The sequence below is a fragment of the Conger conger genome, chromosome 13 (assembly GCF_963514075.1).
Source record: "Conger conger chromosome 13, fConCon1.1, whole genome shotgun sequence".
Classification (NCBI taxonomy): domain Eukaryota; kingdom Metazoa; phylum Chordata; class Actinopteri; order Anguilliformes; family Congridae; genus Conger; species Conger conger.
The window spans coordinates 12,601,577-12,617,499 of NC_083772.1; the positions used below are offsets into that span (position 1 = coordinate 12,601,577).

General features: G+C 42.6%; 1 protein-coding gene across 1 annotated transcript; it reads left to right on the forward strand.

Annotated features, from left to right (window-relative positions):
* Positions 1–725: 725 nt before the first annotated feature.
* LOC133107733 (ubiquitin-conjugating enzyme E2 G1-like) lies at positions 726–11,575 on the forward strand. Its single transcript, XM_061216865.1, has 6 exons — positions 726–949; positions 5,651–5,753; positions 6,092–6,189; positions 6,278–6,456; positions 6,857–6,983; positions 9,560–11,575. The coding sequence occupies exons 1-5, from the start codon at positions 904–906 to the stop codon at positions 6,941–6,943; spliced, it is 513 nt and encodes a 170-aa protein (XP_061072849.1). The 5' UTR covers positions 726–903; the 3' UTR covers positions 6,944–6,983; positions 9,560–11,575.
* Positions 11,576–15,923: the final 4,348 nt, after the last annotated feature.

A 15,923-nucleotide genomic window follows, 5' to 3' on the forward strand; every position in this document is an offset into this window, starting at 1 on the left:
CAGCAGACCTTAAATGCAAATGTCACACATAGAAACAGTTCTAGATCTCTTCCTGTCTTTATTGTGCATGGACTAACGATGCAACTCAGGCTGGCCAAGAAACAGCTGAGCAGTCCAATTGTCCAATTACTTTTGGTCCCCTGAAATGGGGCCCTATGTATAAAAAGGGCTGATTACAGTTCACAGTTCAACCAATATGTTGATCTAAATACATGTAAATACCCAGAAACCAACTAATAAAATCCAACAAAAATAAATAGCTGGGCTAATACATGCACATATACATATATTGCATTATTTGGTGACATCTGGAGGCTTTTTAAATAACCAAAACAATGAATTATGGCCACATTAATTTTAAGAATACAGAAATTTACCTCCAATAGACTAAAAAATCATAAATATCAAAATCTCGCAGTATGCAATATGTTCACTGTAAAATCAGTTTTACTGAGGTTACTTAACTCTATAGAGTTGATATATCCAATAAATAAAAAAATAGGACAGTTAGATATAACTGATCATATAGGCTCTTCAAAACACTGGTCTAGTTTATTACACCAAGTCATAGACATAATTAGTTGACAGCACACCCACTCAATAGCTGTGTTGCTGCATTGACTTCAGCTTTGTCGCGACATCGGACAGCTTCTGCGCAGCCACGCGCATTTTTGAATTCATCGAATACCACTGTGTTTCTGGCCGCCCCGTGGGCCATTGTGCGCATGCTCGAATTGGCTCGGTGTGCTCAGCGAAACTGAGGGAAAGAACACCGTGGACTCTGTGGCTTGCTGTTTATTTAACTAGCAGTAGCTAACGTGTTTCTTAAGTTACATGCATTATCGGCCTATCTGAACAAGGCAGTTATTGTTTTTAGACAGAAAAGTAGTCAGCTGTTAAACCATGACGGAGCCACAGTCTGCGCTGTTACTCAGGAGACAGCTAGCAGGTAACGTTTATTTCAAAACAGAAATGACATTTGCTAACGTTAGCTAGATTTTTGCGCGATTCAAAAATGCTTTTAGCTAATGATACTGACTTTACTGCTAGCTAGGTGGTTTTGTAAGTAGCTAGTGTAGCCGGTCTCTGCGTTGTGTTTGCGCACAAGCAAGCAAGTTGGCTTGCTAGCTACATGTGCAGAGTTCACTTCTGGCTAGACCGCTTGCTTACCAACAAGGTGACTGTTAACTATTAAAACGCACTGTCTTTATTTAAGGTTATTTGGCGTTCTTGCCAGACTGAAAAGCGTGCTGTCCCAGTCTAACTTTAAGAGCCCTTCGCTAAGTAGCTCGCCGGCTAACGTGCCGACATTATTTTGACGGAGAATCGCAGCATGCCTCTGGCCTATTTGGTTTGGTTTACTTGGTAGTTGGTATTTGAGCTAAACTAATGTACACATTAGTTAGCACGTAGCTTCTTATTTATATAGCTACAAAACTTGACTATGTTTGCTTTTATCATGATCCACTGTCAGGTGTCTCAGCTCGTGTATTTGACTTCACAGGCTAGTGCTACGTTCCTAGCTAGATGGTCAGTTACATGTTACTATGTTTTGGTAAACTGGCTAACAACAGTTAGCTAGTTAGTTAAGTTATGACATTATGGTAATTTAGCAGACGCTCTTATCTAGAGCGACGTAAAATAAAGTGCAAACCAGAACCAGGGACAAGTGCGTTGAAGACTTTAGGAAAGTAAATTCCAAGTTATCTGGCTAATGTTTGTTTCCGATGAAAAATAAAATAAAAATATAACCGTGTAAGCCAACCAGCTAGCTTGCAAGTAATTCCGTAATTGGATAACTTAATTCAACAATTAACATTAGTAATGTGATTCATCACATAAAAAGCTATTGTTGTTTTTGTCCTACTTAACGACACGTTTAGTCTGTCAAGTTAGCAGCCAAACGTTAAAGTAGGTTTTGTCTAGCTTAACTGGCTACGATTGCAACTGGAAAATCAACATGACTTGCATGAGAATGGGAAGGGGCTTAACTCGCAAATGTGGTGCTATATATACCGGAAACAGAACAGGCGTTCTTCAGAGAATTGTTCGTGCGCTTGAGGTCCTTTTGTTTTGCTTTATGAGATTCTATGAGCGACAGCCAGCTTAGTTCAAGTGTCTGAGACCGCCTGCCCTTACTGCGCATGCGAACACTGACTGGAACCTCGTGTGCTGTGCGGCTTCTGCTAATCGATATCGGAGCAACATTTAGTAAACAAGCTGTCCCGCACAGACCGCAGTGTCCAATCCAGAATTCTTAAACGAGATTAAATCCGTCGCGAACAGGTTAACTGTACTTGTGGTATTTCGTTGTTCAAGTTCATTTTACACGTCTCAAATCATGCCAGTAAAATTCCAATTAAATGCAGTTCTAACTTGTCAGCTGGTATTGTGCTTGATCAGAATAAGAGTGTCTTGCAAAAAAACACATTTCCTTATTATGGCGGTGTCGGTCACTTAAACCTTGAATGATATCCATAAAACATGTTCTAGTCAAATACTAGTTTTACATTATACGTTATACATCAGCAGTCTGGTAGCTGGCAAAATGCATAAATCATTTATATGGGGAATCTTTAAGGCAAATGTTCAGCCTCGATCTTAGTAGTTGAAAGTAGGTGAAAATAGAAACATCCCTGAATGCATAGTGTGCATAACACACCTTGTAAATACTACTGAGCTAGTAAATTAGAACTGACTTGCAAGCTGTTGTTGGACATATTATCTTTTACTGGCACCAATTCTTTAGGCTGAGAAAAATCTATACACTTGTCACATCTCCCTAAAAGACTATGTCTATTTTGCATTCATTTTGAAATGGAAATCCCAATTTCAGCATCTTATTACACACCAATGTTAATGAGCGCAAGTAGCCTCTGAGTAACACATTGTGCCAGTTAATAACAATAGCCATGTGTGAATTGTGGGTCCATGTTGGCAGGTGTTTGTGTTTGTGTCTCTTCCACCCCGTCCTGGGGCAGTAAGAGAAAGCCCACAGCATCAGCTTCAGGTAGAGGCAAGGAGCCCCTCTTTCTGTTTTTGAAACATTATGCAACTTGTGCGATTATTCCCCTCCTGCTAGCCTTCCGCCGGGCTGCTGGGGTCTCTGCCAGGTCATGGCTAACGGGAGTGCGTTTCACTTTCCACAGCAGGTCCTCCCTGCCTGGTCATATTCCGCTTTGTCCCGATCGTGGGTTTTCCTTGGTCGGTTGAATGTTTTTCCTGGAATAGCAGCTGAGGCACAGCTGTGTAATTCGGCCGTGCTGTGGGGCTGGAGGCCGCTTGAACAGGCAGAAAACTGCCGTTTAATGTTGATACTCTTCTCGTGTGTGAGATTGGCCAAGTCCTCCCAGCTGAGCAGAAGTGCGGCCCCTCCCCACGCCCCGCTTGGCCCGCAGTCAGAAATCTTCCCTGACTCACGCTTTCTGAGAAGCCGGGATTCCTGCCTTTGGGCTCTGAACCTTGCCTGTTTTTAATTTGGGTCAGACACCTGGTGTGTTGTTGGGAAATTTTATTTTCGGATTAAAAATAAGTAATAAATAAAATAATAATCATGTTTATAGCCTCTGCAGGCTTGGCTCTCTTAGCTGTCAACCCTCCTTAGTGTTGTGTCTGAAAATGTTTTTGGATTGCACCTGACCTCTGCTCTTACGTTAAGCAAGACCTAGCCTACCCGTTTGGATTACAGTTTGTTGGCAATGTGCTATTAATAACTTGTTCTATGAATTTTACCGTCATGAGAGACCTGCCTTCTTAACCCAAAGAATGATGCCGAAGGCCACTGGATTATGTTTTAATGTTTTGTGGGTCTCACACACACACACACACACACACACACACACACACACACACACACGTGTATGTATTGTGCCCTCCAAAAGTATGTTAACTGTAGAGTGAAATGTGTTCATTTTTGCTATATGGCATTGTGCTTGGAGACCAAAAGATGAACATATGACAAAAGTAGTTTATTTACATGCAGATAAATTTCACCATTTTCTATTTTACCATATTTGTCAGGCCCCCCCCCCCCATTTTCTGGGTCTCTGGGTTTTCAAGTACTGCAGTTTGGAAAGTCTTGAAATAGAAAGCAACCGCTGGTGTACTTGGACCGAAACACGGTACAGGCCAGCTGTGAAGAACAACCCTAAAACAACATCCTGTGCCATCGGCAGCAGTCTCCAGAGGGCAGGGCTGATATTATTACGTCACAATTATGCAGGCTTCAAGAGCAGAATAAACCTGTACCAAAGCAATGGAAAGGTATGGAGAAAGTAAGGAACAGTCCATGAAGCATAGCACCTCCATAAGTTAATATGGAGGGTACTAGTGCCATCACTTCAGCATGTACAGTATGGCTGCTTCTAGAACAAGCTTGCCTGTCTGGTGTATAGTAGCGCTACTCAACACCGCGTCCTGCAGGCCGCTGTGTCTGCGGGTTTCAACCGTGCACAGACCGTGTACAGACCAATATTGTCCGGCTATGTACAAAGAAATTCCTCCAACCCCTGCGGCCAGAGTTTCATCCTGTAGCACTCACTGCCTATACAGCCAAAGCATTCAGCAGTGGGGGAAAAAGCTGAAAACTCGACATCCATGCTGCTGTTTCTGTAAAATGGTAAAACGTGTGCATGTAAATACCACAGAATACACACAGATTCTCTTTTTTCAGCTATTGATGTGAAATCATAATGGCGTACAGTTTATAGCAAAAAGTCTACCGTTTCCTTCTACCGTTATCACAGTTTTTCAGGGAATGCGTTCAATGATGTATTACCTCTGTGTCTTGCCAATATGCATTAACATAATTTTTAGATTTGAAAATCCTTTTAAGTCTCTGTTACACACACGCTTAGGGCCTTGTATTGTGAAAGTCAATACCTTTTAAATTACACTGCAGCTTTATGTATTTGTGTATACATGAAACTTGCACCTTTACTTTTATGCTGTAAAGTAGTTTTTTTATGTATACTATGAGAACACTGCTGTCTCTGCTCATAATATTTTCTTTTGTGTGTAAGGTTTATTTCTATATAGGCTTTGCAGATTTTTCATGATAGATTATGTCAGGATCATGTTAGCCTAGTAGAAAACCTACAGTAATAGAAAAGGAACAAATTATTTTTTAAAACTAGACTTTCAGTTATGGCCTTTTACCTACTAGATTAGGGCAGGTTGTTGTTCAGGCTTTTGCTGGGTTCTTGATTAGCTAAGTAACTAAATTAGTACTTTCCACGTATGTGTAGATATGTACATTTATTAGAACAAAACCTTCAGCCTCTAAACGACTTACCCCTTCTTGTAATGATGTCGGCTATATTTGAAGTGCAACTGTGTCTGATAAGGACACGTGCAGACACAGATTGACACATTGCGAGTAGCGCGCCGTGCTTGTTTGACCTCTCTTAACCCCGGCGCGGTTCCTGCTGATTGCCGGAATGGGGTGCCTCTGCCGCTTTCCATTACAGCTACCTGGCACATAATGTTCAGCCTTTGATTCAGAAACCTGTTCTTTGAGAACAGCGCTGTGTGGGTGTTCTGCATTGGCTGCGGTGTGCGGTATGAGTCTTTCAGCTGTGTTATTTGACTTGCCCTGAGGCCGTGTCCTCGGTGCTGGAGTAACACACCTGTGTGTTTTTTCTTCTTTCAGAGCTGAATAAAAACCCAGTGGAAGGCTTCTCCGCAGGTTTAATAGAGGACAGTGACCTTTACCGATGGGAAGTTCTAATAATTGGTCCTCCTGATACACTTTTGTAAGTATGGTATTTTCCGATTTGCCGAGAGCAAAAGGCATTTATCACATTTTACCGGTGTTCATCTGTGATTCAGATTGTAAGGAGAAGAAGCATTTATTCCTTCCCTGTTTCCCCCCCCACACGCATTTGCATAATGATGAAAAATGCTTTCTATTGCATAAAAACTTCATGAATCCAAGCTGATCTGAAGAATCTACTCTAGTGTATTGTCTGTCTTTCAGCTCTGTCCTTAATATCATAGCATATTAAAGTTGAATAAGATGATGTATTATATTTAATAAAAAAGTATTGATGGCTTTTGTCTTTTCCTGACCTCTTCCTGTCATTGTTTGCAGTGAGGGAGGAGTGTTTAAAGCACATCTCACATTCCCAAAAGATTATCCTCTCCGACCCCCAAAAATGACATTTATTACTGAAATTTGGCACCCAAATGGTAAGTCAACCACACGTGCACATGTGCATTTCCCCCTTGGTGTTCAGTCGCGCTTCTTAACGGCCGTTTATGTTTTTGTCATTTCCAGTTGACAAGAGTGGTGATGTGTGTATTTCTATTTTGCACGAGCCGGGGGAGGATAAATACGGCTATGAGAAACCAGAAGAGCGCTGGCTCCCTATCCACACCGTGGAGACCATCATGATCAGTGTCATCTCCATGTTAGCCGATCCTAACGGAGACTCCCCCGCTAACGTGGATGCGGCAGTAAGTCTCTCTCTCTTTTATGCCAAATGGTGAATGCGGTTTCATATTTTCATAGAATCAGTTCACAATATTGAGACGCATATTGAACTACAACAGCCTTATCAGGTGTTGCATGTAAGCTTGATCTTATTTGCAAGGTTTATTGAAATTTTTATGATGTTTATAAAATGCTACTGAAAGTATTGGCCAGTGATGACACTGTGATAATACCATTTTCCATCATTTGTTACAACCGGTAAAACTGGAGTAGATTATTGTTCAGTTTCCTTTTTAACAGGTTGAGTTTTAATGTCAAATGGGTTGTGTTCAAGTGAATACATAACTTGTGCGTATATTACCTTTTCTTTCTTATTCCGCAACTACATAAATACTTTATTATATTCTCTTCTTTGTGGAACAGAAAGAATGGAGGGAAGACAGAAATGGCGAGTTCAAAAGGAAAGTTGCTCGTTGTGTAAGAAAGAGCCAAGAGACGGCCTTTGAGTGACAGTCATCCCGCCGCTCGCAGCTTCACTGCACTTTTCAGGGTGAGTAGTGCCTTCTGCCTGTGGCTCTGGGCCTCTGTGGCTATGGGTCAGGGCTCTGGGCCTCTGTGGCGCTGGGTTAGGGCTCTGGGCCTCTGTGGCTCTGGGTTAGGGCTCTGGGCCTCTGTGGCTCTGGGTTAGGGCTCTGGGCCTCTGTGGCTCTGGGCCTCTGTGGCTCTGGGTTAGGGCTCTGGGCCTCTGTGGCTCTGGGCCTCTGTGGCTCTGGGTTAGGGCTCTGGGCCTCTGTGGCTCTGGGTTAGGGCTCTGGGCCTCTGTGGCTCTGGGTCTCTGTGGCTCTGGGTCTCTGTGGCTCTGGGTCTCTGTGGCTCTGTGGCTCTGTGGCTCTGGGCCTCTGGGTCAGGGCTCTGGGCCTCTGGGTCAGGGCTCTGGGCCTCTGTGGCTCTGGGTCAGGGCTCTGGGCCTCTGTGGCTCTGGGTCAGGGCTCTGGGCCTCTGTGGCTATGGGTCAGGGCTCTGGGCCTCTGGGTCTCTGGGCCTCTGGGTCTCTGGGCCTCTGTGGCTCTGGGTCAGGGCTCTGGGCCTCTGGGTCTCTGGGCCTCTGTGGCTCTGGGTCAGGGCTCTGGGCCTCTGTGGCTCTGGGTCAGGGCTCTGGGCCTCTGTGGCTCTGGTCCTCTGGTCCTCTGGTGCTCTGGTGCTCTGGGGCTCTGGGGCTCTGTGGCTCTGGTACTCTGGTCCTCTGGTGCTCTGGTGCTCTGGGGCTCTGGGGCTCTGTGGCTCTGGTACTCTGGGCCTCTGGGGCTGTGGGCCTCTCTGAACATGTGTAGTGTAAATACTTTCACAGTGTCCTTAAGCCCAGTATATGAAACTCCCTGGTTAGCGGAATGCAGGTGTAACTAAACCGTACGATTTTGGCCTGGGTTGAACTGTGGGAATCGCCGATGCAAAAATGTATATTTAAAAGAATCTAGGGTGCCAAAGACTTTAGCACAGTATTGTACATTTCCTAAAAACCACGCAGTGCGCTTCGCAAAGAAGCCAGGCAGCGTTGGGGCATGTCGGCATTTGCCCGGGCAGCCAATGAGACGGCTTCTTAGTGAGGGTAGCAGGTGTTGCAGGTTTGCAGCCTGACTCTTAATGATCTGAGTTTAGTTCCCTATGCCATTAGGACCGGTGAAGCTACATCCCAGGTGAAAGGCCGTGTAACCTGACACTGACTGGTGGTTTAGGAGCTTCTTACTCCCTCGGTGATGAGAGTTTGGTCCCGCTAATGCAGGGAATGCATACCATGAAGGTGAAAATCTGGGGGGTGGAGGAGAGGGACAACTGCCATTTTACCGTTGACCAAGGTTCTTAAACTGAATCGCTCTTGTAAAATGTACCCTGCCTTGTAAATCGATGGTTTGCAAAAAAAATAAAAATAATGTATGTGTGTTATCGGGTCTGTGCATCTGATAAATATTGACATGTAATGATATGGAATGCTGTGGGCTCTGGTGTTTTCAGAGGTTTTTTCAGTGGTTGGTGGCCTCTCTGTCTGCTGCAGGCTGTTGTAACCTGACACTGATCACAGATGAGCTCACTGCTCTTAAGCAGGGGATGTGTCATTAGCAGTTTCATAAGAGCGTAATCTGTAAGGGCTATCAAAAGCGCTGCACTGGGGCTTCCACCAAAGATTGTTTCATGTGTTGTGTAGGTTGTTTGACAGTCTCCATTGGTTCTGAAAACCGTGGTCTGACAAGATATAGAGTATGATGGAGCCTAATCTTTCATAGAAAATTATAAACTGTGTTGTTATTTGTATTATAAGTACTTTTAAATATAATATCGCTTGTTCACATCAAACAATTGTGGGGGAACAGAGATTAAATATGAATTAATCACCACAAAATAAATAAATAGTCCAGATAATTGACAATTAGATTATGAGTTCAACTTGATAGCTGTTCAAGCCATTTATTTAAATACTGTCATGGCATTAGTGAGATCTGTAGCTGCTCTTATTTTAGTTATTTTTAATAAGGTTTGGAAAGAACAAAATTGAATATTTTTTATCTCGGAATAGCTCATTCCTGTGGTTAATGCACGTATAGAGTTGCCGTGCATGCCCACACACAAAATGAGAATGTGTTTTGATTAAATTCCTGTTTGATGTTCACGCACTGTCATAAGCAGGGTCTGGATGGAGCTCCAGGTATTGTGCCAGTAATTACTCGCTGGGAAGAGGAGTGCATTGCTCTCAGGGCAGTGCGTTTCCTTAAAGTTGGTAAAAAGCTGTTAAGATTGTGCAGGGATTTAAGGGCCTCCCCCGTGAATGTGCTGTCAATGAGGGGGAAAATTAATGCGGATCCCCCTCGTTCTCTTTGCATAATTAAGAAGGGGTTTGTGCTGTAATTGATTTGAGGGCAGAGGGGTGTGGGTGTCTCTGCTGCTGGCCCGGCTCCTCCAGTCCTCTGGCTGAAGGGTAGCCCCGCTCAGCCAGGCGTCTCTGGGCAGGGAAGCAGTGCGACGGGCCATCAGCATTAGCATTTAGCCGCACTTCCACTGGTCCACACGGAAATGAGAAGAGCAATGAGGCTCGTTTCATCGCAGGCCTGAGTGAACCCCTCTCTTCCTCCGCAGGTCTCCAATCGGGAAACAACGCGGCACTCTTTCCCTGCCCTCGTCCCGTCTGCCACCGGCCTTGTCCCCACCGAACTCCGGCAGACACGGAATGGCTGAACAGGCCGCAGTGGATCAATGCCAGTCACGGACACTGACAGAGCAACTGAGACTGCCAACCCTAAAAGGAAAAAAAAGAAAAAAAAAACCTGAAAACAAACAATAAGATTGTGAACTCCAATGAACTGCTTCGACTTTCAGGAAGAATTGTAAAGACGTGTACATAGCACAAGCGTTAAACTGGGTAATATATAAGCTGTTCATATCCATCTTTGCACACGCAGTACCGATCAAGCAGTGCTTCTGTAGTTGGAATATGAACCCTGTAAATTCCTGCCCCTGTCCTGTTTTCCGTGTCTGTTTTCCTTGTGCTTCTGCAGGCTCATGTGAAAACAGCCCATGAGACGGGAGGGTCTGGTTTTAATTCTCCATCTAGGATTAAGCTAAACTACTTGGTTATGAAATAACACGAGGTATACAGGCGTCTTTCTTGAATTTTAAAAGGGTATTTTTGAGGGTACGGGTATCTCGAAGCCGTGCCATTGTCATGTTGGAGCCCTTCTTGCTTTCACCCCCTCAGGAAAAGAAAAAGGCCATAAACCCATCAAAGTAGACATTTTGAGAGGATCGTGTTGTTCTCTTAGCATAAGGCGGTCATGCTATGGTAGTGTTGTTTTCTTGCATACCATGGTGGTGTGTTTTGTGTGCGACTGGTTGGAGAGACACTGGTCCGAGATCAAAGTTATCAGCTGAGGTGTTGCATGTGCAAAAAGCTTCTTTTTTTCTTTTTTTTTTTTGGTTAATGACTTTAGTTTGACCATTTTTCAAAAGTGCCTCCGAGTAAATTTAATGGAGGTGGGGGAGACTGCGGATGGTTGGATCACTGGGTTAGTTCACCCATCAATTTGAGCAACATGGGATGATTAATAATTCTCATCTATTTTGTGTTTAGCAGTCACAATATTGTAGGTAAAATGGTTCAATTTCTGTGGCAGTATAAGCAGTCAAATTTGACTCTTCAAATTCATGCTAGCTTCAAACCCACTTGCCAAAATAGCTGGCTCTGTAATGGCTGCCAGGCTTGGGGGTGGTTGTGACACTTAATTCTGAAACCAATCCATTTTGGCATTTATTTATTTCTCACCATGCCTAGGCAATAGAAGGAGAAAACAGACAGGAGTGTCCCAGTAGTCTTTACTTTTCATTGAAAAGAATAGAATGTACTTTAGGCCTATGCACAAGTTCCTGTTTAAATGTAATGGTGTGGTTTACTAGCATTTGTAGCAGTGTAGGTAGGTTATATCAAAATTGAGAGCTCTAGCATAAATACTCATTGGCTTATACATGTTGGAGCAAAACGTGTTACAATTGTCCCCAGTCTCCCTTACATCCTGCATTACAAAAGTTCAGGGCGAAAATAATGGATCTGTTGCTAGGCACCCATGACGTGCCTCTTTCTCCTTTTTTACCCTTTGTCCAATGATGATAATGCACAGTGCATATAATATTAATAGCAACGTGGTGTAGCAATAACTTTATTTTCCATTAGCAGATGTGCACCCTTCAATGTTTTGTTTTCAGTGTTTTGGTGAGAACTCGGACACCTGAAGCTAAACTCACTAACTGAAGCGAATTTTAAAAGCTTGTTTTGTGGTGTGTTAGATGGGCTCACTAAGCATGCTTTACTTGTAGGTTTTCATGTTTTCTGCATTTTGTTACTGATTAACTGTGTGTGCGTGCATGTGTGTGTGCTTGTGTGTGTACGTGTGTGCACATGTTATATGTCCATGTGTGCAAGTGTGGATTGAAATAAATTTCCCTCATTTTGTTTTCTTTGAATTATTTTTGCTTGGATGGACTACTGCGGTTTTCCTGCCTAATGTACAAAGACAAAAATACTGATGTATATTTTTCATGTAATGGAGATTGTCAGCTTATGTAGTGAGTTCTTCCAAAATATAATTTGTTTTCCAATAATTGTTTTGTGTTCTCTTGCATGGGTCATCAGAGACAACAGTGAGCTGTTTAGAGCACTGTGTGAATGTAATTGATTGCAAAGATGATTTTACCTCTTAACTGATACCGCTGGAACCAGTTCAGTTGAGCGTGTCCACAATACATGATTAAAAGGTTTAGGTTTTCCTGAAAATATTTTAAAAAATACTTGAGAGAGTCCCACGCCAAATTCTACAGAGGATTTTGTAGTTATTATTGTGGTCACTTTTTTCTAGAACACCCGGGTTGGTTCAGAGCCCTGGTTTCTCTCTTGATTGGCCCTTCTCCTGGACTAAAGTAGTCTGGCATTGGGCTGTACACTGCCCGTGGCGTCATCATCTACAGTGGGGAGAAATCAAAGTGAACTCTGGCTGTGTGTGCTTCTGTGTATTGGAATGATTTTTGGGCTTCTACTGTGAAGCAGAAGGACGTTGGGGCCAATTATGTCTGGACGAGGAATTGGTACTACACAATATACTGAAGAAATAAAAAAACACTTGCAGTTCCAAACTTTTTTATTTTTATGCATAAACCAAGTGCAAATCCTGGAAATGTAACGCCACTGTGGCGCGGTATTATATTGCCGTTCAGTCATTTCCATTCAGTCTGTTGCAATAATTGTGTGCAACGGTGTGTGCTTGCTGCTAGCTCGTGAAGCTAATGGTCTTGAACAGTGTGTGTAGTTAACACTGGCTTGTGGATAGCCGAGGGGATTCAAATGCGTTTGCCTGCGTTTCCCCTGCCTGTTCTCACTCCGGCTGCTTGCTGCAGTCTTCCCAGGTACTGCTGTATGTATTGTGTCTCCTTGTGATTAAAAGAAAGTGAAGGGCCAACAGGAACTGCTGCAGTGCTGTGCTTCTGTCTGCACCAGTGAAGTACATCCCTTCACAGAGAGGCTCCCAAAGGACTACTTTGTGAGGACCAAGGTGCCTTCTGGGACATGTGATCTTGTACCAATAAGATCCTTCCAATCTTCAAAAAGTTTTAGTCCGTTGAGCAAACTCATTTCAGGACTGTGTTATTTTATTTTTAAAAGGCTCAACCACCCTGGTGGTTTAGATTTAAATATTTTTGAATTCATTGTCTTAACACTGTGGTAAAAAAAAAATAAGATCATGATAGCTCTGCCTGGGGAAAGCTCTCTGTTGGGAAAGCTTACAATGGAACTTAACCTACATTAGATTTACTAGACAGTCAAACGGCTTGAAGAGGCAGATTTTGACGGAAGACCATGAGCACCATGGAAAAGTGCTGCAGAGTGTTCGCAAAAAGATACAAAGCGTGGGAGAATGAACCATGCCAGTAATTGGCACGCTGTTGTGAAGCGGTGGAAAAATTGGCTAGAGATTAGCTGGAACATACTAAAGACCAACGGAACCCCTTATCAACTGGAGAAGGTCTATTGGGCTATTGGGGGTGATCTATATATATATATATATATATATATATATATATATATATATAGGACGTTGGGGCCAATTACATATATATACAATTACATATATATATATATATATATATATATATATATATATATATGTTTGTACCCGTTAAACCCTTAAGAGAACAAACACTTTCAGTATAATCACAGAACTTTGATCTTTCCACCTTCCACTGTAGTAGCAAAGCATTTCCCTTTTTCAATTACTCCCAATAACAAGTGCCAGTTTTTTTTTTATCAATTAAATATTAAGAGCTCTAGCGTGTCATTGGCAGGTCCCCCAAATCCATTTTCAGCCAAACAGGCTCTCCAGACACTCACCGAATGTGTGTCCCTAACAAGCCCCATGGGACAAGAACTTTGTGCTTCCATCTGCCATCTCCCTCCCCAGACCTCATTTCAGAATTTTGGAAAAACTAGTTTTCAGTCTAGCGCGTGGTTTTGTCTTGCTCAAATGATGTGAAGAGAGGCAGAACTGGAAATAAAAACAGCTGCAGTAAGTGGAAATAAGATTTGTTGAGGGAGACCTTGGATAATGAAGAGGCAGCAGTGATGAGGAGGTCTAAAGTCAGATTTGTTTTAGACCTCCTATTTTTCTCATTAGATGTGTGTTAATTTATTGAAATTTGCACCCCATATAAAGGCTTCCACTTACTTTCTACAGCAGCATTTGCCAATTTAAAGGAACTGTTACGAGTTATTCTATGGGTGAGGGGAAATATTTATGTTTTGCTTTCAGATTAAGATTGTTTGATGCCATGTCATTATCCGGAAGCTTTCTTTCTGGGTGCTTTCTTTCGTGGTTTTACAATATATTCAATTTCACATTCCTCGCTCTCGGGAAGGATTTAATTAGGAGTACTTACAATGTTTTATTCACCACCGTGTGCACACAGTAAGTTGTTTGGTAGGAAAGTAATTATGAATAAACTGACTAATGTCAAAATCATTATGGAATGATTTGTTCATGGATTGTATGGCTGTATATCCATCCACATATAGCATGGTAACATTACACGGGTGCAATCATCCCCAACAATTCTACATCGCAACATGAAATAAAAAGCCCATTGTCCCCTTTAAAATTTAATGAGAACTACGCTGCAGCTATATGTTCATAGAGGATGTTCCTTTATAAAGGGTTTCCAGTCTTACTGCGTTGGATTCTTATATCTGTAGCATTTGTAGCTATGCTAGTGGGGGCAGACCAAGCTTCTGGCCTTTCATGCAGTGAGCTCAGATCATTAGAGCCAAGTTGACTCAAGTCCCACTTGATATCATCTCTGTGGATATCATTGCACGCATGGGTTATGAGTTCTTGCTTCTTTCCGATAGCATTTCGAAATGCAGTTTGCTTCTTTTCAAAAGGAAGCGTTTGAAATATGCGAAAGAGTTGCGGGCATAGACTCGCACTGGACTACGGATTGCATTTGAATAGCAGACACTTTTTCAGTTCTTCTGCTGCTAATTCAGTGACATAAGGCACTACGTCCCCAGGACCTGAACCCATCCAGGGTCACCCTAGCAACCCCACAGACTGGCATGTGACACGCTGAGATGACAGTTGATGAAGCTTTATTTATTTCTGAGCTATCGACAGCGTTTGTTTAGTGAAAAGAGAAAATTAAGATTGCCTTCAGCTTTGTCATTGTCGCAGTTCAGACAGAAATTATATTCAGGCTTGTCATCAATAACATTAACCTGATTTATAAGTAAGGAAATTACCAAGCAAAGCTGTTTCTGTCTTCCCTACATTCCTACATGACATATGGGCATCTTATTTATAGAATGGAGGGGTTCATTTTCATTATGGACTGCCAATTTTTGTAATTATTGTGGATTATATTAACTGCTTTGTGAATAGACTCTCCCTCTCCTTCGCCCACTCCTTCCCTCCCTCTCTCTCCCTCTCTCTCTCTCTCTCTGACATCAGAGGGCAATACTTATTTTGCTTTATTAATATTCATCATTTATAATGTTTAAATAGTCTTGGAAAATCTAAAATGCATAATAGTCACCTCATTGTTTAAAATACCTGTATGCTTATGTTTAATCTGTGTGTGTGTGTGTGTGTGTGTGTGTGTGTGTGTGTGTGTGTTTGTGTGTATGTATGTGTGATGCTTAAAAAACACAGAAAAAATACGTAAGAAAATCCTGTAGCCCTCATCTGTTCCTCAACTCAATGAAAGCCAGCCACCAGAGGGAGCCCTGGCACCACTTTGTGCTCTGGTTAAAGCCTTAGATGTTTATTTTGATTGAATGGTTTGAAATACTGGAATGAACCTATTTCAGGACAATATGAGACTGTAAGTCCCAGTTAGTGAAGCCAGTCACTGAACCTATTTTACTGTTTCATTGTTTCTGCCGTGCACTGTAACGGCTACATTTACAGCAGTTAAAACTGCCGTGGATATTTTACTGGTTATTTTTATTGATTTGAAAAACTAAACCAAAAGAGCAGTATTGTATCAGAGATAGAAACTGAAAGAATGTAGCTACTAGAGTAATCCCTTTCCTCTGTATTTCGTGGAGCATCTTTAACAGGGTACAGTAGCCCTGCACTGGGAAGTGTTCATGCCACAGTGAAGGGCATAGGTTTAACATTAGAATGGCATGGTTCGCTTCTCAAAGGGGTTCATAACATACAGCGCTTTCCCAGTGTGGCATATCCCCTTGATATTATAGAGATAGCTCTAAACCAATTACGACTTAAACCACTGTGATGGTTTATGGGTATGCACTTTGTTTTACGTCGCTCTGGATAAGAGCGTCTGCCAAATGCCATTAATGTAACTCAGGGGCGGCCTGTAGCGTAGTGGTTAAGGTAAATGACTGGGACACGCAAGGTCGGTGGTTCTAATCCCGGCGTAGCCACAATAAGATCCGCAC